Below are 26,323 nucleotides of genomic sequence, written 5' to 3'. Positions count from 1 at the left end.
CCAGCTTCAGCACACTTATACTTACGATGCCACAGCTGTGCGTAAAAAATAAAAGTAAATAGACCCGATTTTGAGGTTTACAGCAGCACACGTAAAAACAATAAACTAAATCGGTGATAGTTCACGTTCCAATCAAGCCACTACACAAAGCTGGCATTCTTTTAAACATGGCTTATAATTTTATGACTAACAAAGAGCCCACCATGCAATACACCAATGGCAGCAGCTTTTCTGAAACGGAGCAACAAACAGCCACAGGTTGACGTTCACATGCTTTTTTAGACTGCGAATCAGTCCAGCGTAAATAGCTACATGCCTTTATAGTGTTTTTATAAGGTGAAATTAAAACGCCCATCTTTTTTTTTTTTCATACGTTTGCCTCGAGCCCAGACTTTTTGTGAAACACAAACCCAACTTATGATTGATAACTTACTTTGATATTATTTTATAACCACTCCTTTGCACCTCTATACTATTCACATCATCAGCACGAGAAAGACCAGTCAGACACTGCTCTCATGTAAGAAAAGATCCGGAAATTAGGCTCAGAGCATTTTCTTTTTAAAAAAAATCACAGTTTCGCCGCAAGGGTGAAGCAATGAATGCGATAGCAAGAAACTAATGCTATACGAAGTGAGGCTCGCCAATGGATACTCTCAGTTTGAACAGCGCTCCTGTTACAAAGGCGGCCGAAGCAGCGAAGGAAACTAGCGTGCTTCATGTGTCGAGCTGTGACACTTGATAGTTCGCGCTCATCTTCTGTTTGTTCGTTTAGCGGCGTCGTTTAGCGGCGCTCCGTAACATGAGCGCGGACATCACGGTTAAAGCTTGAAACATCCCTCTTGCCCACACCACGAGAAAACCGCGCGAGCAGACAGCGGAAGGCCAAGGTTCTCCTTGCGCAAATATAAGAAGAAGCGAGCGAGCTCGCCGACGACTTTTAAATGCGCTCGTCGCGCTCCTAGCGCCATCTCACTGGTAATGAAGAAACGCTTATCAGCATCGGCCATCTCTGAGTCCGTCCAGCGGCAAAGGGTGTGTATATAACGCTCGCCGTTAGCTATGAGGAGGACCTGCGTTTCGTGGCGTAGTGGCTAGCGCCACTCGCTGCGGAGCAAGAGGTCCCTGGTTCGATTCCGCGCTTCGGAAGCATTTTTCTGAATTATTTTTCTTTGGGGCTTTTATATACAGTAGACTCCCGTTAAGACGAACTCGAAGGGGCCACGGTCATCTGTTCGTCTTATCAGGAGTTCGGCTTATCAGAAGTGCCCCTAAAAAGTGACATGGTAACATGCCAAGTGCATCCAAATATGTTACTTGAAAACACTGAATGGAGTAGGCCTACAATGGCGGCAAAAAGACAAGAAAAAGCATTTATTTGGCTCATCTAGATAAAAACTATGCCTTCAAGCAGCGTACTTACACGAATCGTACGAGCACCTGATTTCGCGGGTTCAAAAATAAAAAAAAATCATGTACATACTGCTACCACATTTTAATGATAAAACTGTAGCACGCTCCTATGTTGACGATTACAAAAAAAAGAGAGAGAGAGAAGCACAATTTTCCTTCAAAGAATGTAAAATTTATTGTCCTGGCAGTTCGTTTTCTTCTGTGAGCCTGTCTTGCTGGCTCTAAGGTCACTTCTGGATACGCCTCGGTCGCGTGCTCTTGCCTTAACAAAGTCATTATACGCTGAGTTGCTTAAGAAAGTCTGCAAGGTTTTCTTCGAGGTCCGGATATTTGCCCGTTTTCGGCCCGTAGTAACTTTTCCTGATCGACGTGCAGCTGAAGATTTCCCATCGGGCTACTCACAGTCACAAGCCTCGCCACGAAAAAGACACGACGCAGCTATATTCACTGTGCAAAATAGCCTCCCTTTGTCGTGCGCTTCCATAATCAAAATGGCTCATCACAATTTGCACTTCACTGGGAACAGATAGAACGCGTACAGGTCCTACGCGAACCAACGCGAATTGACCACAAAATACATGTGCTCGGCCGCCATTGTGTGATGGCGATGACAATGCACCTGACCCCTCTGACGGCGATCGTGGTTTTGGTTTCGTACTCGATTGTAATGCACAGACCGTTTTTGTTCCTGTTGTCGCTTTCTTTTTTTTTTCCCCACTCCCCTTGCGTTTGCCCCTCTGACCACGGCGGAGGGGCCCCAAGCTCTTGTGTTCTTCTGTTCTCCTTTGTACTCCAGCTGGGAAACTGAAGAACGGGAGGGGAATACAATGGCTTGGGGGTCCAAGTTGTAAATCCCCCTACTCTTTTTGTTGCTTTCTTTGCCGATAAAGCCCGCACCTCCCCCACCCACAGGCTGGGGGTGAGGGGGATGCCGGCTTTATCCGCTGACCGTTCTTTTTCCTTTATCTGGCGCCGCTCCCGAAAGCACTTTTTTTTTTTGTGCTTTTTCTCGGTCGCCTGAATGCCCAACCAAGACTGCAGTGTTCGTTTCGCAGAATCGCCAGCGTTGTTGACCACCGCGAGAGTTCGTCTTAACAGAAGAATACACTTGGGCCGTTCGTCTTAAGCGAATTTTTTTTGCATTGAGTCTATGGGGAACCAAACAACCGGTCCTGTGTTGTTCGGCATAAGCGAGAATTCGTCTTAACCGAGTTCCTCTTAACGGGAGTTCACTGTATATATACATACTTATACATATACGGTGCATGACGGCGACGGGGGCGGACATTTTCCAGCCGAGACTGTCCATATAATTGCTATCGCAATAAAATCTGTATGACCAAGTCATCAGCCACAAAGTAATCAGAGAATTGAAAGCAGCTTACTGCGGACATCACGGAGGTTAGTCTGTGGAAAAAGCGTGGAAATACCTTCAGCCTGTTGTAGCACTCGTTGATGAAGCGATGATGAAGAGATACAACGTCCTGCAAAAACAGAACAATGAAAATGCACTGAGTGTCTCGCCTTCCAAGCGACGAAAGAACGCTGCCAAGCTGAGTGTCAGTTGGGGTGGCCATAAAAATAACTTCATTACCGCAACTACTGCAAAAAGTGGAGGTGTTCCCAGCCTCTTTTCCTTTTGTTTGAATAACGACACAAAGAAAAAAGAAAATGTCACAGGTGATATTGCAGCACAGTGCACACAAAAAGACGTTGATGTTCGCACAATGACTTGCGCTTGTTCTGTAAATGTTATTCCCAGACAAAAAAAAAAAAGAAAAAGAAAAAGGCCATGAAGTTATCGTTAAGCAAAGGCATACCTTTTCATCTCAGAACTTTTCGAACTGTTGTTGCTGTTCTTATAGCAAAAATATCACTATCAAATCAGATCACGTGATGCAATCAAGCAGGGAGGTACTCCAACAAAAGTTTGCAGGACACAAAATTTTCGAGAAAGCAATGCCCCCACTCTGTCTGGAAACGTTACCACAAATGAAATGCTCGAGCCTGCAGTAGTTCTTGCAACCTATACAGTAAACTGCCAGATTAGAAACATCATGCACTAACAGAGTAGAAATTCCCATTTATAGTGGAGCCCATGTCCCATAAACTTCTGCTGCCGAGTGTACACTCCAGAACACACGTGAGCACCAGTGAATACGCTGAAATGTACAATACGTCATGTATATACAGGCAACAAGTTTGATCGACAGTACAGTCAAACCTCGATATATCGAACACGGACATATCGAATTATTGCCTATATCGAACGGTTCCTATATCACGTGGGAAATCGCATGCATTTTTAATTTTTTATTTCGAACGAAGTTTGACGTATAATGGATATATCGAACTCGGCCACCCCAAACCGCCCGCGCTCCGTTGACAGGCGGCAAGCTTTCCCGCAACTCTCGAAAATAGCGGTAGCGCGGTGGGCGTTTACGACTGCTGCACACATCGATGGCGCCGAGTGCGCCACTTGAACGTAGCGGCATACGCACGCCGCAGCCTTGCAGCAACGACGCACTGCACTTGTTGCACCAGCTCCTCCTTGATAGTATCGCCAGGCATCCGTCGCATCGGTCGTTGTTGTGCTCGTGTGTTAGGCCTGCCGCGCGTTGTGGTGTGTGTAGCGATGGCTGCAGACGCGAAGAAACGGACGACCCTGACTTTTGCAGCAAAACTGGAAGCAATCCAGAGCGTTGAGAATGGTGAGAAGAAGTCGAGCGTCGCGGACGGGTTAGGCATACCAAGGAGCACATTGAGTACTCTGCTCAAAAACAAAGCCGACATAAAGGCCAAGGCCGAGAAGAGTCAGCACGCGGGCTTCGGTGGACACACTGACGAAGCATCAGTGGAAGAATCCGAGGAAGCTGGGTTTGCATGCGCAGATGAAGAAGGCGAGCTCGCCGAAACGTGGAGCAAGCTGGAGAGCTTTGTTGGTGCGGAGCCGCAAAGCATGTGCATCGAAGACTTCGTTGGAGGTGACGACAGCACTGGTACAACGGCGGAGCTAACGGATGTAGAGATTGTCGCCGAAGCTACCGCTGAGCAGCCGAATGAAGACGCTACCGAGGTGGATCCCGCAAGCGCTGATGGTGCCCCGCTCCCGACATCAGCTGAGGTCGTAGCCGCTTTGGCCCTTGCGCGCCGCCACTGCAGCGCGATTGAAGGCACCGGCCTTTCACTTGTGGACGCAGTCGTCAAACACGCCATTGCCAACAAAAAGCAGGCTACTCTTTTTCAGTATTTTAAGCCAACACAATAAATACTTTGAATCTTCAAGTGAGTATTTACTGCACCACGATTGGTTCGTTGGTTGTTTTCCACAAGTTCTTGACGCATGTTTTACGTGATTTTTTATATCGAATTCTGGATATATCGAACTATTTCGCGACCGCCGTGCCGTTCGATATATCGAGGTTCGACTGTACATATTTCGACAACCTCCACATTTGATGCGACCAACACGTTTTCATCGTTGCTCACTTTTTCTGGCCACATGTTCAAAGTTTATTCTTTTACAATCACTTTGGCTGCTCACTTCTTTATTACAATAACGCAACAATATACTCTACAAGTACACACTGTATGCTTCGTTAGTCGGAGAGATTAAAGTTACGAAATCACGCTGCCAGAATTGCACCGGGCGCACCTTTTTGAGCCTAGGGGAGAGGAACTTGTAGGAGAGGTCGAGGATGAAGTCGATGGCCATCTCGGCAATCTCCTCCTCGGGCGCGGCCAGCGAAATCTGCCACAGAAAGTCGATCCCTGACAGTTCCAGCTTCTCCACTATCTGTGAGATCAACAATAACAAGAAGCTTGAAGGGTTTGCATCTTTGACAAACACAGAGACTAATGCTTGATACAAAATAAGTTAAACGAATGATCGTGGAATTATTATAGCACTGCATCTTTGTTTCAAGTTTTCTGTGCTTCGAGCTATCTTTCTGCTACTCTGCTATTCTACTGTGCTATTTAAAATAGCTCAAGCAGCATGGTAACTACCCTAGAAATCTAATAGTCCCAGGTTCCATCCCTGAACACAAGATCCCGTTTTTCAGTCTGCTATGTAGCTCAAACAGCGCAGCGACTGCCCCAGAAATGTGGTGGTACCAGGTTAAAATACCTGGACCAGTATAATTTTTTTTTTCAGCTGCAAAAGTTTTAATTTAGAAGGACATTAGAGTCCCTCTGCTGCTGTTTATAGTTGAAATGCCTAGGAAAGAGCTCTCTATGTGCTGTTTGCTTCACCTAAGCACACACAGTAAGACGATGCCACCCTTTTTCGCAAAAAAAAAAAAAAAAAGCTTTTGGGAAATACCGCGGCTATGCGAAGGTTACACGTTCAGAACAGCTGGTGCTTTAAACAATTTAAATGATAAATATGAAAATCGATGCTCAGATTTTAAGTAGCTTAATTTTTTGTGATGTAAACTTTTATTGCAAGGATAGTTAAGTTCATCTCTTCAGTTATTCCAATAGTTTGTACAGTGATTCTGTATTGATACCCACCAGTGATAATCACAGCTATTCAGAAAATTAAAATATTAGCTCCTTATCAAAATTCTGCCTGTCTTTCAGAGTGGTTCCATGAACACTTCACAACAGTAGTACCTCTTATATTTTTATCAAATCAGTGAATGTTTACTCTTTCTGCTACGTCCAAATCACTTTGTTTATAAGTACTCAAAGAAAGTTTGGGCGGCACCAAATATACACTCAAACCTCGTTATAACGTAACGGGATATAACGAAATAATGGATATAACGAAGTCAATGAAATTCCCCTTGAAAACTCCATTGAGAACCATGCATATTAAACCTCGTTGTAACGAAGTAAAATTGACCGGTAAATGGATATAACGAACTATATTAATCTATCAAAATGAAAAAAACCCGACCACAATGCGTTAAGTATATCGTTTTCTGCGGAGTTTGACACTCGTTCGGCGCGGCTCTTTCAAAACTCCCGCGTCGACCAGCCACGCCACGCGCGGCGGTGAATGCTATCCTCCTCGCCCAGCCAGCGGGAGCGAGCGCTCGGGCGGGCCACGTGACTGAGAGAAGCGGGGCAAGGTGGTTTCCCCAGTTTCCCTCTCTTTCAAGAACCGGTTCGCGCCAGGCCTGGCTGGCCTGGCCAGTGGCCTGGCTCCCTCCTGCGCAGTCGTGGTTTGTCGCGCGAGTGTTGTCAGCGTGTTTGTACAGTGCCACAGTACACGTGCTTTTCGACGACGGACCTCTGCTAAGTGCGGTCGCCTGTGTACGGTCATATTCGCGCCAGGCCTGGCTCCCTCCTGCGCAGTCGTGGTTTGTCGCGCGAGTGTTGTCAGCGTGTTTGTACAGTGCCACTGTACACGTGCTTTTCGACGACGGACCTCTGCTAAGTGCGGTCGCCTGTGTACGGTCACGTCGCCATGGATGAAGGCTCTGGAAAGCGCAAACGAAAAACTATATCGTTAGAGCAAAAGGTAGCCATTGTAAAGGCTGTCGAGTCGGGGACGAAGAAATCTCGGGTGGCCCAAGACTTCGGCATTGCGGTGAGCACATTGTCTACCATTCTCGCCAGCCGTGAGGCAATTACAAATGCCGTTACCCACGGTGTGAAAGGCAGCCGCAAGAAGCTGCGAACTGCGGCGTTCAAGCCTGTCGAAGATGCTGTCTACAAATGGTTCTTAAATGCTAGAGCTGCGAATGTGACAGTAAGTGGCGAAATTTTGCAGAGGAAGGCAAGGGATTTTGCCTGCATAATGGGCCACGATAATTTCGTTGCCAGTGCTGGCTGGCTACAGCGCTTTAAGGAAAGGCATGACATCGTTGGCAGAACAGTAGTGGGCGAGTCTCGTTCCGTTGATGCCGAGTCTGCAGCGGCGTGGGTGAAAGAAAGTTTTCAACCTTTGGAAGAAAAATACGCCCGTAAGGACATTTTAATGCCGATGAGACTGGGCTCTTTTTTCAAATGCTCCCGAACAAAACTCTATCACTCAGAGGTGAGCTATGCCACGGCGGCAAGCACAGCAAGCAAAGAATTACTGTGCTGCTTTGCGCGAACATGGATGGATCGGAGAAGATGCCGGCGTTCGTGATCGGCAAAAGCGCATCACCTCGATGCTTCAAAGGGAAGCAAAATCTGAAGGTCCGATATGTCTCAAATCGCAAAGCGTGGATGACACGAGACATCTTTGCGGAATGGCTGCAGAATTGGGACGAGGAACTGCGTAAGCAGAACCGTAAGGTGTGCTTAATACTGGACAATTGCACAGCCCACCACACAACTGTTGCACTTCGCAATATTTAACTTTTGTTTTTGCCGCCCAACTGTACTTCCCTCATCCAGCCGCTTGATCAAGGGATAATTATGTCTTTTAAGGCAGGCTACCGCAAACGTTTGGTTGATCGCGTGCTCCTCAACATGAGTTTGCGGCGAGAAACAAAAGTGGACTTGTACATGGCTATCGAAATGCTGCAAGCCGCGTGGACAAGCGTTTCCGCTAGCACAATAGGCAACTGTTTCAGGCATGCCTTGTGCGAAGTGGCCACGTGCGACTCCACTAGTGCCGAAGGTGACGGGACTGCTGTAGATGAAAATATGGTTGAAGCGTCGTGGAAGGCACTCAGTGACGCCGGTGTTGTTGCGGCAGATGACTCTTTCTACGATTATGTTAACGCTGATGCCGACGCGGTCACTACGGAGGAGCCGACCGACGATGCTATCGTCGCAGATGTCACCGGACGAACCGACGCAAGCGACGACGAAGACGCCGTGGTTTCCCATGCACACACGTTCGATGTGCCAACGTCGTCGCAGGCGCTCGATGCAGTCGACCTGCTACGTAGTTTCTTCGGCGCCCATGACGACGGCGAGAATGGCATGAACGCGATGGCCACCGCTGAAAAGGAAATCCATCGCTTGCGATGTCCGAAACAAAGGAGCATCACGGACTTTTTTTCGGTTAGGTCTAGCGGACAATAAAATAGCCAGTGTGCGTTTTGAGCAAGCAAAATATTTGTCTTCTGTTTATTTTCCGTCGCATGCGTGGTCGCGTAGCGGTACATCGGGCCGCGAGGCGGTTTCCTTCTTTGCATGCTTATAGGTGTGCGCCCATCTGAGCATACATTGCCGTAAACTGTTATAATTGATATAACGAAATAATGGATATAACGAAATAATTGCGGCTCCCCTTCAACTTCGTTATAACGAGGTTTGAGTGTACGTCCACAATGCTTTTACTCAAAAAGTATGCTGTGTAGAAAGTGAGCCCAAAATACAAAATTTCGTTGAACTAGAGAACGAAACAAAGCAAAACCAGAACTGACCAAGACACCAGGTCGCTTCTTGAGCTTACTCTCGTGGATGTTGACGTGCTCAAAGTAGGTCTTGAAACATGAAAATGCTGAAACGAGAAGTCCCAAACCCTGTAAGCAATATGTACATGCCTGGCATGTAAACTCTCACATTTAAAATTGGTAAGATCATCTTATTTTGGGTAACAAGAGTTGATTATTTAAGGCTCCTAAACAAACTCCGAAAATATAAAGAACAAGTGTGTTATTCTCTCCTGGTGTTTCCCGTGTTTGCAGCACAATTCGTGACAGCAGAAATTCATTCCTGTTATGTCAGGAGGAAATAAGCTCTCGAGTGGTACCTATACGAGAAATATAGTCGTGAACTCTCTCCTACCCTGCTTTGCCATGCTATCACACGCCCATTCTGCCTTGTCACGTATGAATATATCAAGTGATATCGGCTCATTTCACTTCATTTTACGCGTTTTCAACTGTGCAAGCAGAGATAACAGCATGTAGCCGGAAAGCGCGAAATGATTATAGGCTGAACACTTAGTTCTGACAGAGTACAAGTGTTTTATGAATAAATAAGTGGCGAGGAGGAGGTAGCACCTGTAGGAAGGGTAGTGAGAACGAGAAAAAAACCACTCACTCCTCCGTGAACTCGGAGTGGTTCAGGGGTGCTCTATGGTGTTAAACCTAAGTTTAAAAGGTGTGGGAAGATAAAATGAAAGCCTGATGCGCTTGCAACAGGTCAGCTCTAAAAAGATGGCTCAAGATTGTGAAAAAGAAAGTGTTTTCGCAGCGTAAGAACAATGAAGAGAGATTACAGCAATTTTGAATGATTACCGGTTTCAGGGGGGACACTGCTCCTAAAATTTTTTTTTTCTCACTTCTAGATCGATTTTGATGATACTTGGTGATTTTATGTATAATTGTGTGTTCATTTCAAATATGCAATTATTTTTCTAGTATAGCCGGTAGTTCTTAAAATACACAATATTTTATGTGCCTTTTGGGGAGGAAGATTTTCTTTTAACAGAGGAAGTCACAAAGTAAGTCAGCACATCACAGTAACCTGTAATCAGAACTGAGTGCAATGCAACAAAAAGAAATGTTCTAAGCCCATTAGAACAAAAGTTACGGTATGTGGAACTTTCGCGAAGGAAATCCCAGCTTGAAATTGACGCACTCGTGAATGTTCAACATATTGTAACTTTTGTTCTAATGGGCTTAGAACATCTTTGTTGTTGCATTTCACTCAGTTCTGATTACAGGTTACTGTGATGTGCTGATTTACTTTGTAACTCTCTCTGTTAAAAAAAAATCTTCCTCCCCAAAAGGCACATAAAATATTTTGTATTTTAAGAACTACTGGCTATACTAGAAAAATAATTGCATACATCAAATCAGTGCACAAATCTACATAAAATCACCAAGTATGATCAAAGTCGATCAAGAAATGAGAAAAAAATTTAAAAAGTAGTGTCCCCCCGACACTGCTCTTAAAATTCTTCTCTCATTTCTTGATCGATGTCTTGATCGATTTGGTGATACTTGGCGAGTTTATGTATATTTGTGTGCTGATTTCAAATATGCAATTATTTTTCTAGTATAACCGGTAGTTTTTAAAATACAATAGATTTCATGTGCCTTTTGGGGGGGGAAGAATTTTTTTTAACAGAAAGAGTTGCAAAGTAAATCAGCATATCACAGTAACCTGTAAACAGAACTGAGTGCAATGAAACAAAAACTGATGTTCTAAGCCCATTAGAACAAAAGTTATGGTATGTTGAACATTCACGAAGGAAATCACAGCTTGAAATTGACGCACTCGTGAATGTTCAACATGTTGTAACTTTTGTTCTAATGGGCTTAGAACATCTGTTTTTGTTTCGTTGCACTCAGTTCTGATTACAGGTTACTGTGATGTGCCGATTTACTTTGTAACTCTCTTTGTTGAAAAAAAATCTGCCTCCCCAAAAGGCACATGAAATATTTTGTATTTTAGGAACTACTGGTTATACTAGAAAAGTAATTGCATATTTGAAATCAGCGCACAAATATACATAAACTCACTAACTATTATCAAGAAATGAGAAAAAAATTTTAAGAGCAGTGTCCCCCCTTAAAAGACACTACATATGTTTAATATCACGTACACCGGTTGATTACTAGAACAGATAAGCAAGGTCAAGGTTCAATTCTTTTAATTCTGCACTGAAATCCTACAGCCTGCGTGTCTGTGGGACATCGTAGATCTCAATGTAGTATGTATCTCTTCATACATGGATCAGTGTGGGTTGTAAAATGTCCTGGATTCTTGTAATTCTTGGCTATCTTAGCATACAGTGTACTATGGTACTGCCGATAAAAAGCAAATTAGGCCACAATCAATTCTTGATTATCGATACATACAATGTACTACACTACTGCTGACTGACCCGAAGGTCGCGGGATCAAATCCCGGCCACGGCGGCTGCATTTCCGGTGGAGGGGAAAAATGTTTGAGGCCCGTGTACTTAGATTTAAGTGCATGTTAAAGTACCCAGGTGGTCGAAATTTCCGGAGCCCTCCACAACGACGTCTATCATAATCATATCGTGGTTTTGGGACGTTAAACCCCAGATATTATTATTACAATACTGCTGATAAAAAGTTAATTAGGCCACAATGGCAAGCTGGTACAGAACTTTCAAAGTAGCATCGCCACCCATTTTTTGTTTTTGAATCTTGAATGGCTTAACAGGCATCTACTCAGGGTAAGACTGGCCTTTTTGGCACAGTAGATGGGTAAATTACCGATACAGCTCATTTTTGTTTTTATTGTACCTCTAAAACTCCTTTTTCATGGCAAACTATTCGACACCGTTGGTGGCAGCCTAGAAGACCGACCTTTCGAGCTGACTTGGGAGGGGTCCATCTTGAGCAACTTGTGTTGAAACAGCAGTGACTGGGTGTCAGGCTCAAGGTCTGGAAGGCACTTTTCAAACCACTCGAAGCACATCTGTGAGGAAACGTAACAAGTTTAGCAGAACAGACATTTGGGCGAGTTGGTTAGGGTTCATCCTGAAAACAGCGCAGCAACACGAGGATGAAGGAAGATACAATGGCACGGGAGCTGTCCCGTTGTATCTTTCTTTGTCATCGTGTTGCTGCACTGTTTTCAAGATGAAATGTAGCAAGACCAAGCTCCATGCACCACGTCCTTCCGTAACAACCATCTCCTCTTAACTGCAAACCAAACTTCATTGATAAATGAAGACTGGTTTGCAGTTTTACGGGTTTGTGTTTTGCTAAGTCACTATTAATTATATGTTAGAGACAGCGCTGTAATAATATAATGGAAGCTAGCCAAGAACCTAAAGCGAACTGTTTTGCTTATATATAACCTTGTGCCTAGTCCTTTCTCACGAAGTAATAGCCCGAATTGGCCGTGAAACGCATTCATTTGCGAGTTAAAAGACTTCTATACTGCATCCTTCTTCAGTCTGAAAGCAGTGCTTAAAGGGACACTAAAGGCAAATATTAAGTCAACGTTCATTGTTGAAATAGCGGTCCAGAAACCTCGTCGTGCTACAGTCGGGCCCGACTATATCGAACCCGTTTATATCAAATTATCCCGTATATCGAACAATTTCTAAACACGGTAAATTTACATTGAGAATATATAGCAAAAGTTACTGTTACATCGAACGAAAATAGCAACGACAACCGATATATCAAACTCCATGTGCCTCAAAAGTGCCCCAGCAAGTTGGCTTTCCCTCGCGGTGGCGGGGAAAACTGCCGGCGCCACCCTAGAAAAAGTGGTTTAGACCTGGCTGTGCACGGCCGAACACCCCCCTGCAAAAAATGATCCTGGCATGCTCGCAGCGCTTACAGCCAATCAGAGGCCGTCGCGCTTTCTCTGAGACGCGGAGGCGGTACAAGTGAGCGCCATTTTTTGTTTCTTTATGCTTGCGTGCCTGCTGCTGCCTCTTTTCCACGAGCTCAGCGTGATCCGTACTGGTGGTGTAGCCTGTTGGCGCTCTGTGAACTTTCTTGGCGCGCTGTCGTCATGGCTTGTGCAAAGAGGCAGAATTTGCCGATGCCACGAAACTCGAAATCACAAATCGAGTCGAGCGCGGTGAGAAGAAGTCCGGCGTCGCCACCGCATATGGATCGACGTTCGACGAGTTCGTCAGTGCGGACGATGATGTCACCATCATGGGCCAGCTACAAGGTGAGGAATACGTTGCAGACATTGTGCCGACCACGAGCCAAAGTGACAGCAATAAGGAAATTGACGATGGCCCGTTGCCTACATCCTCCGAAGTGATTAGTGCACTTGCATTGGTCCGGCGCTATTGCGTGAATATACAAGGCTGCTCCGACTTGTTGGACGTGGAGACGTGCGTGCCGTCGCAGGCAGCGGAGTTGTTGAAACAGAAGAAAATCCAGGACTATTTTGTTCCAAAGTAGGGCACGCAAGTAAGCCACCATATTAATAAAGTACTTTTCTTATTTGTATGTGCCTTTGTGTCATTAAATCCCATAGCGGGCCTATATCGAATTATGCCATATATCTAACTAATAAACGTTTTTTGGCGAGTTCGATATACCCGGGTTCGACTGTACTTTTATGCCAAGGAAGTGCTTATTTTGAAATAAAATGACATTTTAGTGGTCCGCATCGCGTTAGCGCACCTCAAATCACCCGCCTGAGGTCCGACTTCCATACGTCACTGCTGCCGTGCCCAACGTTGCCCGCCTTTACTGCGCAGCCGCCGACACTAGTAGCAGCAGAGCAAAAGTAGCGGGACCCACAGCAGTAACAACGGCCATTGAAGCCATCGAAGCTTGCCGCAATCGCCGCAATGGATGTGGACGGAGAACTTGACAACGAGACATTAGGTCCGTTCGATTAACCTGCACCACCGGAACCAGTTCACGAGGTGCTGCACCTTTCCATTCGTTTCAGCAGTGCAGCAATGGCGGCCTCTGAACCACGCCATTTGTTTCAAAAGGTGCAGGAGTGGTGCAGCACTGGTTCACGATTTTCCTGCACCCTCTATGCTGACGGTGCCGGCTTGGTGCAGTCTTGCGCGTGCGCACTAGCAGCTGAGCAGACGACGCAGCATTCGGACGTAGGCGCTGTACCCACCTTATTAACGTGAGACGTGTTTTGCCAAAGTGTTTGTGCTTCATAGACTGTCCACGTGCGGTTTGCCACCTGTCAACGTTACGTGGACGACGTAAATTAAGCGAACAAAAATAAGGTCTGCACCATGTCGGCACCTCGTCATTCGTTTCTAGTGAAGCACCGTGCCCGCACCACTGAACTCCTGCTGAACAATTTCTGAACTTCTCGTGCACCGCCGTGAACCGGTTCCGATTGGTGCAGGTGAATCGAACGGACCTATTGGCTCGCGATGTTGGGCTCCAATTCAGCGACTTGAGCCCCAATGAACGCTGTATGCTGCTGAGGGCTCGTAGTGCCGGCGTCGTTGCATGCGGCATTTTGTTGACCTTTATGTCGGAGCGACTTTCACGAGCGCGCAAAACACACGCGGCAGTACGCGATCCCGAAAATACCACTGAGACGCGACCGCGTGAGCGAAACAGGGCGCCAGGCGAAGTGCAGTTCGGCAAAAACGGAACCTTTGAACCATGCGCGCCGTTCCCCATGGCAACGCCACAGAGGTTCTTTTTTCCATGAATCAAACGGAAACAAACAAACAGCATTTTGTTACGTCTTTTGATGCACGGAAGGTTCTTTTTCTATTGCTGCTAGTTTGATTACTAGTGATTTATTGTAGGCAGACTCATACATCATCGGGATCACTTCGAAAATGTCCCACTCATGGCGCTCATCATGTAATACATTTAGCTTAAATTCTCGGTAAGTAGGGCACTTCTGTTGACAATATTGCCGTTTTAGAAGTTGTCATACATTGGGCTTTCACTCTGACATAAATTGTTATTTGCCTTTAGTGTCCCTTTAACAATCCCACTGAAAATCCCCATGGTTGGGTCACAGTGGCAAAAGTGAGAAAAAAGTGTTTTTTTTATTTAGCCTTGCTTGCATTAAACTGCAAGCGCATACCATATTTTCTTGCATATAACCCACCACTGCATATACAGCACGCCCATAACTTTAACTGAACAAAAAGAAAAAAAAAACATGCATAAAATTCCCGCATATAACTGCACCCCCACTTTTTAAGCACATTTTTCCGTTTTTTTGGTGCGGGTTAGATGCGAGAAAATACTGTAATTCACAAGATTAATAAAAGGTGAAGACTACAGGGTGATGCAAATGGGCACTGCTTTGATGCAGTTAACATTTTGGAAGCCAATTGACATTAGCAATAAAGCTTTTGTTTGGGTTAGATGGTGCATTTTTGAACCCATATAGCAGGGCTGTACGAAAAAAACATGGACGAAGAAACACTGTCATGTGTACTTGCCTTTCTTCATCCGTGTTTTTGCGCAGCCCTGCTCCATGCGTTCAAGACATTAGCTAATATGGCTAACATTCTGGTGGCTAATGAACGTCAGCACGCGAAGCTAATGTCCTGGGGTAATGTTCAATGACGCTACCAGTCACTGACGCTAACATTCCTCTACATGCAGCTACTTTACTGAACTGATACTGCAGCTAGCACAGTTCACGATCATAACGCCTGCTGCCTCAAGACCGCCTGCAAAGTGTCGGTCAAAAGCTCGGGCTTACCTCTCGGTCTGAGCTACAGGCGTCGGGGTTGGTGACTAGCGTGTCCCAGATTTCCTTGGCCCGATTCCAAGGCAGGTACTGGGATCCATCCTTCAGAAGGAACTGGAGGAATTCTAGGTGTGTCATGACGTGCTGTGGGCAACAGCGGAGAGACGAAGTGAGAGGGCAGTGTCACTCAGCAAGTCATCAAGCTTACACACACGTGACTGAATATTCTTATGACAGGACAACCATAAGGTGACGCTGATGAAAATTGTTAGATTTCATGATAACAGTGTGCTAGAGGAAGAGCGTCTGTGGTAGCCTACTATTGGTCACACACCAGAACACTGCAGAGGATGGAAGAAGACGAAGAGAGCAATGAGTTTAGGATGTGAGCTGGACAGAAAAATAACGAGAAGAAATGGTCTGCCACCAATGCTTCTCTGATAAATGGGGCAATACAGTCCACTGCTGATTTTTCAGATATGCTGGAAAATTCGGATGCTTTCACAGCACCGTCACAAGACAAGTACCGTAGACGTCAATGTATAAGAACGCCCGAAATTTCGGATGCTGAAACTAGGGGTGTGCGAATATTTGAGTTTTGGATTCGAATCGAATAGTTCCTAATCGAAATATTCCTAATCGAATATTTCGATTCGACTTTCAAATAGCTAGTATTCGAAGTTTCGAATAATTCGACAGGACGAATATCCAACGCGACAAAGGCCAATGCTGCAACTTGGTTAGGGTGGGGTGGCTAAAACTAATGCTAACGTTGCCGTTCGTTAAACTTTCACCGACATCCTGGTTCAAAAGCGAGCGCATGTTGATCTTAAAGGAGATTATGTCATTTCCGCACGTAGAAAAACACATGAGAAAACTGTCAAGTCCTTCGCAACTTCGCTCCCAAAACGAAGGCACGGACTTCTTGCGTAGTTCGGTCGCATATGCCGCAAGCGCCTAAAACGACCTGACTTTGGCCTGCGAAACCCTCGGTGATTGGCCATGCATATAAAAATTTGTTCATGCTGGGCACTCGCCACTGCCGCACCGCACCACTCGTTCAGAAACTCCCATCGTTCCGGCGCACAGTTAAAACGCTGCTGCGAACGGGCACCCGAAAATTTTTGAGCCTGGAGCACCCATGGCAATGAAGCACAACATTACCGTTGTCAGATGAGTCGTATTGTGCGACCATAGGGGCAAAAAAAAAAGCTACCTACCATAACCCTTCTGTTAGGAGGTTAGGAGTGGCTGCACCGACTGGAATGGCGGTTCTTCTATCAACATGCTTGCACGCCCATAAAAGCTGAAACAAAAGCTACTCCCGAACAAGTGCGTAATGAAGCGGTCAGCACACCGTAGCGTCCCTGATTTTTCCTTTGTCTTGCAGTAACTGGCAGTACATATTTCGCGTAAATATACTATTCGATATTCGATATTTTTGGCCACTATTCGGCACTATTCGATTCGAATTCAAAACGAGATAAAATTTCACTATTCGCACATCCCAAGCTGAAACTCTTCAGCGTCCAATTTTTTGGACTTCCTGCCCAACTTACAGGTCCAAAGCAGCATTAACTGAAGCCCCCACTTCTGCCGCATCTATGATCTCGTAGGTTCGAATCAGTGCTTTCGCGAGTTAATCTGTTTGCAGCCGTAGTACAGTCCGAAAGACAGCTTTGCCTCAATGCCAAAGTGTGATGGAGTGAAGCACATAAAAAAATCTGAAGGAGCCACAGTCACAGCGCAGTGTGACGACGTCTTTTCCGATAAGCACCGGAAATGCATGGAGGCGTGATGGCAGCAGGCGGAAAATGTGTCAGTCTGACTTAATCGTTGACAACCCTTATGATAAGCATATTCAGCTAACTGCTCGGTAGCATATGTGGCCTAGCGCAGTTGCATGCGTACTGTATGCATTTAATAGGCAATAACCCAAATGCGCCGCTGTTAATTGCTAAGTGTGCTGCACAGGCATGCTGCCTTCCCTAACTAAAGCAGCTAGTCATTGCCGCGCCCGTGTGCGGTCAGGAACGGAGTGGGCACGCCACAATGAACGCTTCCACGGCAAACACATGCATATGCTACAGCAAGTGCCTCGGCAGTGACTGTGTGACCTTAGTAGGCGATGTGCTGCATACAACTAGGAACGACCAGCTTCACGCAGCAGCAGATGCCACATGTCAGACGCTCCATGAGAGAGAGCCGCAATCTATTTCGCACTTTGCTGGTATTGGTGGCACGAGACGCAAGTTAACAACTGACGGTTGGCACGCAGTTAAGCGGGGTTCGTGGCAGGTATCGAATGTGTTCATGAGAGCCTGGGCGCACACCAAAATGCCTGATAAGGGTACTAGCAGGCATTAAAGCTCTTTTGGACGTGGCTGTGGCGATTTCATCGCTTGATAAAAAAACCATGAATTCATTTTTTCTAACTACCCGAATCCTCGAACGATTTTGCAGTCCCCAGGGAGTCCAAAAAATCGAGTGACTATAGTAACCTTCAATGGAAACCTCCACGAAGGAGTAACCAAGAATTCAGACTAGAAAATTTCCGAAACACCCATGTATGGCGACAAAATGAGTGAAGATACCACGCAGTCTGCGATGACTTGTTCAAAACATTAATCCAATGCTTAAAAGAAACTTTGCATCCCTTACATTTTTGTGCTTTGTTGCATCTTCCAGTTTATTAATATTATATTGCAGACTGAGCTTGCTCAGATACAACAACATCATCTGCTGCTGCAGCCGTGTTGCATTGATTGACCTTCCCACTCACCTCCTGATGCGAGTAGATGCCATCGACCAGCACGAGGGGCAGTACTGACTTGCCGTTGGCCAGTTTCACCGCATCGCGGTGGCACGTCGCCAGGCTGGTTGAGACCAGCTTGACAACTTCGTGGCTCCTGTTCAGCTCAGTGAAGATGAACTGAGAAGTAGATAAACATATAGCATACAGTAAAAGCTCGTTAATTCGGATCACACAGGACCAGAAAAAATGTCTGAATTAGCCAAACGGCAAATTATCGAAAGTATCAAGTGTCCATTACATGAATGCATTTTCATTTCATTGATGAGTGCCTAAATTCAGTAATTATTTTTCGTAAGAATAGTGTAAAAGCCCCAATTTTTGCCATTTGCGACTTCGTTCCCAATGTGACCGCGACTCAAGACCCCTGTGTTTTAAGCCGAAACGTGCTCGGAGCCCATCCCATATTATGTATCACCACCACCAACACCACCACGCGCGTGGGACGATACTCTTTTTGCCGGGAAAAATGGCTGGCGCAGCTCGCCCACGCAGTTCGTGTGTGCCGAGTAACATTGAAAATGAAACAAGATTGCCACAGCTGCTGAAGCCTTGGTTGGCAACAGCGCTATTGTGGTGAGATTGTGGACGGCGACCATGCCTTTCTGAAGGCGCGCAGCTGTTTCGGTTGTTCACGAATGCCGTTTTCGGTCCCTTCCGTCGCACATTTACGTTGATTCGGGCTTGGCAACTCCAAGGATAATCCAAATTAACCAGGTTGCGGCCAAATACGACTACGTTAACAAGTTTGATGCCATTAAAATATACATAGGGTTGCCAGGACCAGAAAACACGTCTGAATCATCCGATTTTCCAAATCAACGAGCTTTTACTGTATTTGGGTATCTAGTGGTCAGCATTAGAATGCTTTGACAAAATCTATGAGTAGACCACTTCAGTTGTAGCCAACATGTACGACCAGTGTGAAAAAAGATGAGCTGTCAACATGACAATTTTCTTCACAAAGAATATAACCTAGGTGAAAACACTGATGGACACCGATCAAGGTGAAAAATATTTATATTGACGTTTCGGCTCCCACACGGGAGCCTTGTTCACAATGAAGGGCAAAACACGAAGGCAATGAGGCTATATGCGGTTGAGTACATGAGATAATACGCAGGCTTATATTGTTTCCGGAGCCAAAACATGAGTAAATATTTTTTACTTATGTTGGTGTCCATCAAATGTTTTCACCAATGTTTCGTCTTGACCAGATGAGGTTTTGTCAGACCCTCAGCTTCAGTATATAACTTAGTTCCTTGCACTCTTATTGGGACATTTCGTTCCTTGTAGTCTTTCAACACTTAATGAGACAGTGGTTTAAAGAATGCCAATATACAGTGGACTCTCAGTAAACGAAATTCTCTTAAATGGAACTGCTGCTTAAGTGTAACAACTGTCTCTGTCAATTTAATACTTGAATTCTGCACTGCTGTTCCCCTCTCAGTAAATGGAACTCCTGTTAAACGGAACACATTTTTCTGGTCCCTTCATGTTCCATTTAATGAAAGTCTACTTTATAAGATGAGAAAAATAAGAACCTGGGACAAGACTTAGCATAGTTCAAACTTGGCATAATTGAATGACACGAGAGACATCCCAGACAGTTACTTGCCTGAAAATAACGACTTCATGCCTCCCACTACGGTGTGCCTCAAAATCATATCGTGGTTCAAGCATGCAAGAACTCCATAATTACTAATTATTACCATTAAAGGTGACCTTTCGTATAAGCTAATATCACTTCGATAGCTATTATGCATGCATAACCAAAATTTCGTGACAGCTGCCACAGGTACACTTCGATGAAGTGGTAACCAAAAGGTAACGGCTGTTTCTTTACACCCAGATTTCAACCTTACGTTTCCAACAGGTGCACATGCTATCGTGCACACCATCACTGTTGTTTTAACCTTGTCAACGTCATGCTGACATCGGCCGTCGGCAGTGTCATGCAGACATGGTGCTTTCAGGTTTAATGGTAGGCATAACTTAAGAGATAGGAAGACGGGAGAAGGACCAGAGAACAAACAGGGGTAGCCAATATACTAGTAGATATTGAGAAAGAAAATAGCCCTAGGCAGGTCACATCAGGAGAAGAACAGATAACCGATGGTCAGAGTGTGGGAATGGATACCAAGAGATGGGAAGCACGGCTGAGGATGGCAAAGAATTAGGTGGAGCGCTGAAATAAGGAAATTAGCAGGCATGAAATGGAATGAGCTAGTGCAGGAGCGGGTGGATTGGAGATCATTTGGAGATGACGTGGTGCATTTTTCTTTTCTAGACTGACAAATTGCCCCAGAATACCTTCCAGAATATCTGTAAAGCAGCCTGGCTTCTTCAGCAGTGTTCGTAGCACTGTAAATAGTGGGTCACATGGCAAAGTACATGGATCACGATGGCAGCAGGATGTATACTCTCTAAAAAAAATGCCGGAAGCTTGCACGAAGTTGAGCAAAGCTTGGCACAGCAAAGCTGGTTGATCCTCAGCTCGTCGTGTTGCAGCACGGGAATCACAATGTCGGCGGCGATGGGATCCTGTGTGCTTGGCCAAAGAAGCCGCAGTCAAGAGACGGCGACGGGCGGATCCAGAATACGCGCTAAGCTTGCCACTTTGAATGTGCTGAAATCGCTGTCCGTGGGCCACGGTGTAAGAAACTGTGGCAGTTGCTATGGTGATGGCTCGGTGGCAGCTGCCCCTTGGCGCGGTGGTGGCTTGGCTAGTTTTAGCACAGGTGGCGCGCAGCTGTGGCAGTTGCTATGGTAATAGCGCAGCAGGGGTTTTTTGTTAACGGACGTGTTACTGCCAGCTTTAACAGCAAAGCTGTTAAAAACAAGTAAGCAGGGTGTCATTTTGTCATGCAACATTAACCGTCATCTATGTTGCATGCCTTTCCTTGCATTATTGCCAAGTGCTTGGCACTTCCAAGCTCGCAAACGGCATGGGCGTTATCACCTTGACAACATTCTTGATAGGAAAGTCGCGAGTGCCAAGTTTTCAAGAAACGAAATGCAAACAAGCTAGATGACGATTATTACTGTGGAACAAAAACACACCCTTTTTACTCTTATCTCTTTTTAGAGTGCAGCTGAAATTATTTACAACTAGGTGCACATGTACTCTCGGCACATGTAATGCAGCTAATCCAGCAGTAATGTTAGCAATGGAGTAGTACAATGGCATCTCGCAAAAGCCAATCCCGAAAACAGGACCAATTCAGCTGGCAGGTAGCACAGTTTTAAAAAAATAACACACGACCATAGATTAAAAAAAAAAAGGAAAGTTACTGAAAAAAAATCGTAAAGAAACTTACCTTGTCTTGCTTGTAAGGTGGACCTTTGCTACCCGCTGATCCCTTGGCTCCACTGATGTGCCTCAACATTTTCAGAGCAGGAATAACGCACATGTTCTGCAAGTGGCAGCAGTGGTCTTACTTTTATTGAGCGCAGATTGATGAGGTCAGTTATGATCTTATTAAAATGACGTGAAACTCCTGAACGAGTTAAAACACTACACCCTACCTTCTTGATGTCGTCAACGCAGCGAGCAACGTACTGGCGCTTTGCACTGTCCCTGTTGCCCATCTCCGACAGGATGCTGAAGAACTCCTCGACAAACTGCTCAACGTGGGCCTGGGGAAGTGAGTTGAGGTGCAAGAGCTCCCACAGTAGGTCGAGCAGCTAGATCAGGAAAGGAAGAAGGGAGTCACGGGGAACAGGGAGGGGAAAAAGAAGCAAAGTAAATAAAACATGGGGCTATGACAAAGAGGACAGTGAGGCACATTTCTGCTGATCATGTGTGACAAAGGTGATAAAGTATGACAAAAAAGAAATAAAAAAGAAATAAAAAAATGTGTAAAGGAAAGCATAGCTCCACCTTGGATACGGTAAGGACTTCACATAGAGCAAACTGACACTTTTTCAATGCCATTTGTTGAGAATCGCGTGATTCAGAGATAATCCACAGCGGAATGGTACCAAATGATGCGAGGTCGAATCTGAGATGACAAAAGGATTAAATGGACTAGACCAAGGGGCAAACGTGAAAGGTGATTGCTTGGAAAAGTCGTCACTTTGCAGATACTAATGGTTATGATGGCACACTCCATTTCACACACAGCAGGTAATGCTATGATGGTTGCGCTGGCTCCTTTAGCTGCTTAGTACCACCACGAGCAATGTATCACATACAAAAAGAAAAGATGAAGATGTGTGTCATGTAACTCAATGTTGCTCACACTTTTGTGTTACCACGGGATACAATTGTAATTTTGATGACTGTTTCAAGTGCAGTTTCTTTCCCAGGGCCATAAAGCAATGGAATTCATTACTAAACTGAACAGTCAAAATTAGATTTGGCACGCATACCGTATTTACTCGCGTAATGAACGCACTCGCATAATAAACGCACCCTCAACTTTAGTCGTCAAAATTGGGATTTTTTTTTTCCCCGCATAATAAACGCACCCCTAACTTTCATCCGCTGCAGTCCCACGAACCAACGCGCGGCGCTTCCTCATCCGTTGATCTTATCTTTCTTCCTTCCTTTTTTTTCCTTTATTACGCCGGCCCCCCTCGGTTTGCTTCCCCCCTCCCTTCCGCCTGCGGTAGCGCACCGTTTTGTTAGTTTTTCTATCTGTGCGTGGCGCGGTCCCTCTCTTTTTGTATTGTTTTTGAAGTAAGTATCCGCACGCCGCAGCAGTATTCACGAACGGTTCGAGTGTAGAGACATCGCGGCTCACAAGCACACAGCGTAGGGAGCCTACACGACCGGTCGTGTAGGCTACCTAACAGCAAAACTGCCCACGCCATCCCACGGTCACACAAATACGAAGCTTTGCGGAGCCGGCGGCATCTTCTGTGATTATTGAGGAAAGGAAAAAGGCACCTAATTTCTGTCTGCCTTCAGGCGACACGGCGCAGTGCCTTGTAGGGGTGGGGGTAAGGAGGGAATGAAAGAATAGTAGGAAAAAATAGAGAGAGAAGTGATAAAGCCATCCATCCAACGAAGAGAAAAGAGGACAGGAAAGATGTGGGAGACGATCACGGGAGTTCAGGGACAGGACCACGAAACACAGCCAGAGGCACGATGCACAACATCGGCGAAGCGGCGAAGGCCCCGACGATGAGCGGCGCACGGCATAGCGGGCGAGGCGACCGTCACGGGGCGCCGATCAGCGAGAGGTACGAGGAGTAATGCAGGACATCGCGGCCGGCACGTCCGTCTTGCTTGAAATCCAGCGAGCGAATCATCTAAATGTCTAATGCGGCGGTGCAGGAGCGCGCGGGGATATGATGATGGTGAAACTGTGGCTTTCCCTTTTGCATCGGGTGGTCGCAAGCCTTGCAGCTTGCAGCTTGCAGAAGATAACGCCATCTACCACCGAAGCGGCGGAATTTCCGAGGCCGGGTAGGACAGCCAATCAAAACGATGCAAGACGGTGACGCGAGTTTTAGCATTGTTGTCATCGTAGCATCATAGCCCTACTTTTTTTTTCCGCCTCAGAAGTCATGCCATGCTGCCCACTGCCCATTCTCACCTCGTTGTAAGTTCTTTCTAAGCCTGTGTTGCGTTTTGTCGTGGACGATGGGCCGAAATGTGAGCTACACGGCCGGTTTCAAGCTACAGGCTGTGGAGTACGCACTTGAACACGGGAATCGTGCTGCCGGTAGGCATTTCGGAATTGATGAAGTACGTGTGCGCTACTGGCGGAAGCAGCATGACAAGCTCCGCGCTACAAATAGGGAGCGACGTTCCTTCAGGGGACCAAAGACCGGGAAGTTTCCTGCTGTGGAAGAGGAGGTCTTAAAATATGTCCGGGACCTACGAAACGACGGCTGTGTCGTTTCGCACGAAATGATCCAGACGCAAGCGCGAGCCACAGCCAGGAAGCATGGCATCGCTCCCACGGCGTTTAAAGCGAGCAATGGGTGGACGACGCGCTTTATGCGGCGCAACGGACTGTGCTTGAGGAGGCGAACATCACTTTGCCAGCGGCTTCCTCCTTGCTACGAAAATAAGGTAGTGGATTTTCACAAGTTCGTTATACACCTGCGGCGGGACCGAGAATTCGTTCTCTCACAAATCGGGAACGCCGACCAAACACCCATCAATTTCGACATGCCGATGAGTCGGACTGTCAATGACAGGGGAGCACGTAGCGTGCTCGTTAAAACGACAGGCGCCGAAAAGCAGCGCTTCACGGTCATGCTGGCTGTCACGGCAGACGGCCGGAAGTTGCCACCGTACGTTATTTTCAAGCGAAAAACCGTGCCGAAGGCCAACTTCCCAGCCGGAATACACGTGCGGGCTCAGGAGAAAGGGTGGATGTCGGCCGATCTGATGGTCGACTGGGTGCAGACTGTCTGGGGACGACGCCCTGGCGCCCTGCTTCTCCCGTCTCTCCTTGTTCTCGATAGTTTTCGCGGCCACCTGGGAGAGAACGTTCGTCGGAAACTCAAGGAGCTGCGCACCGAGATCGCCGTCATTCCGGGTGGACTCACTTCGGTGCTTCAGCCCCTTGATGTTTGCATCAATAAACCTTTCAAAGACGGTGTGCGCCGCTTGTACACGGAATCGATGGCCCATGGAGGGCACGCCCTGACGCCGACTGGCAAGATTAAGAGGCCGTCCGTCGAGCTGGTGTGCTCCTGGATCTTGGACTCATGGCGCTCGCTGCCAGGTGATCTGATAACAAAGAGTTTTAAGACGGGAATCGCAAATGCGCTGGACGGCAGCGAAGATGACCACTTGTGGGACCAAGACATTGAAGTGGCCAGTGACCTGGACGACGGTACCAGCGATTCTGACGAAGATTGAAGCAACTGAAGTGCAATAAAAATGCGTGTTTTCAAATAGTGTACGCGCATGTTCATTGTAAAAGGTAAGCTACCCAACTTTTTTTTTTTTTTTGCATTATCGTATTTTCGGCTCATCCCAAAAAAGTTTTAGAAAATTTACCTCGCATAATAAACGCACCCCCCAACTTTGCTCTGGTTTTTCGGAAAAAAAAGTGCGTTCATTACGCGAGTAAATACGGTATTTCTAGGAGCTGTTAATATTCTTGTGTTCCTTATGCTACGCTATGCAACCGTGTCATCAACCGACAACAGGAAGCGTATCTGATGACGACACCTCGCGCGATAGCGTACTACTTATCGCTATGACGTCACCGCAGTAGCACATAAAAACAAGGCACGCAAAATACAGTAGACTCTCGTTAAATGTAACCTGAAGGAGCCAGGAAAAAATGTTCTGTTTAATAGGAGTTCCGTTTATTGAGAGATGAACATGGGTGCCCAATACAAGTACGAAACCAATCTTTTCAGAAGCAAATGTTCCATTTAAGCAGTAGTTCCGTTTAAGAGATTTCTGTTCATTGAGAGTCTACTGTAAAACCTAGTTCTTGCTTCGTTACTGAGACGTTCACTTAAAACACGACAGTGGCGACGAGGCATGAATTGACGCGGTGAGAGACTGCTTTGAAGTGCGGCTACTGAAACAGGCAGTGATGGCGCCGGGACAAGCGCCTGCATTCACTGAAGAGGAAGGAGGCTGGTCTACCCCCAAAGTACGCTTGGAAGCTTACTTTCAAGAACAAGAAATCATGGATGCGGCAAAACAACAAGCCCTGCTGGTGGCTGCTCTGTTCAACGGCATCGTCAAAGTACTCCAGGGACGATGCCACCCCAAAAGCGTGAACGACCTCGCCATACAGCGATGTCATCAAGCATCTACAGAGCCACTAGGAGCCACAAGTCAACAAAACAGCAGCCAGTTACCGGTTTTTCACGCGCACACAGGCAAAATGTGATCGAGTTTGGGATTTCGTAGCTGCCCTTCGTCGCATGGCCGAAGACTGCAATTTCGGCAACATGTTGCACCGCATGCTGCGGGACCACACAGTGTGTGGTGTTTGGGAAAGCGACGTAAGACGTCTGCTGTTGACCAGCAGTTCCCTGACGTTGAAGGAAGTGGAAGACTTCGCAATTGCTGCTGAGGTCGCTGCGGGAAACACACAGCACATGCAGAAACGAGCCTCCGAGGTGGCAGGAGCAACAAATTTTGTCCGGTCGGGCCTCTCACGTCTAAAGTCTGAG

At 46.3% G+C, this 26,323-nt stretch overlaps 1 protein-coding gene across 1 annotated transcript in view; it reads right to left on the bottom strand.

Moving 5' to 3' along the window:
- Positions 1-26,323, bottom strand: part of LOC119405289 (ubiquitin carboxyl-terminal hydrolase 24-like) — a 156,659-nt gene that overhangs the window by 91,868 nt on the left and 38,468 nt on the right. Inside the window, exons 14-21 of the mRNA XM_049419464.1 lie at positions 21,746-21,904; positions 21,538-21,633; positions 18,188-18,337; positions 15,418-15,549; positions 11,595-11,706; positions 8,730-8,806; positions 5,069-5,209; positions 2,844-2,897 (exon numbers count right to left, since the gene is read on the bottom strand). Of these exons, the coding sequence (XP_049275421.1) occupies positions 2,844-2,897; positions 5,069-5,209; positions 8,730-8,806; positions 11,595-11,706; positions 15,418-15,549; positions 18,188-18,337; positions 21,538-21,633; positions 21,746-21,904 (921 nt within the window). The remainder of the gene's footprint in view (positions 1-2,843; positions 2,898-5,068; positions 5,210-8,729; positions 8,807-11,594; positions 11,707-15,417; positions 15,550-18,187; positions 18,338-21,537; positions 21,634-21,745; positions 21,905-26,323) is intronic.

The sequence above is a fragment of the Rhipicephalus sanguineus genome, chromosome 9 (genome assembly GCF_013339695.2).
Source record: "Rhipicephalus sanguineus isolate Rsan-2018 chromosome 9, BIME_Rsan_1.4, whole genome shotgun sequence".
Taxonomy (NCBI): Eukaryota; Metazoa; Arthropoda; class Arachnida; order Ixodida; family Ixodidae; genus Rhipicephalus; species Rhipicephalus sanguineus.
This window is presented reverse-complemented; position numbering and strand designations above follow the sequence as displayed.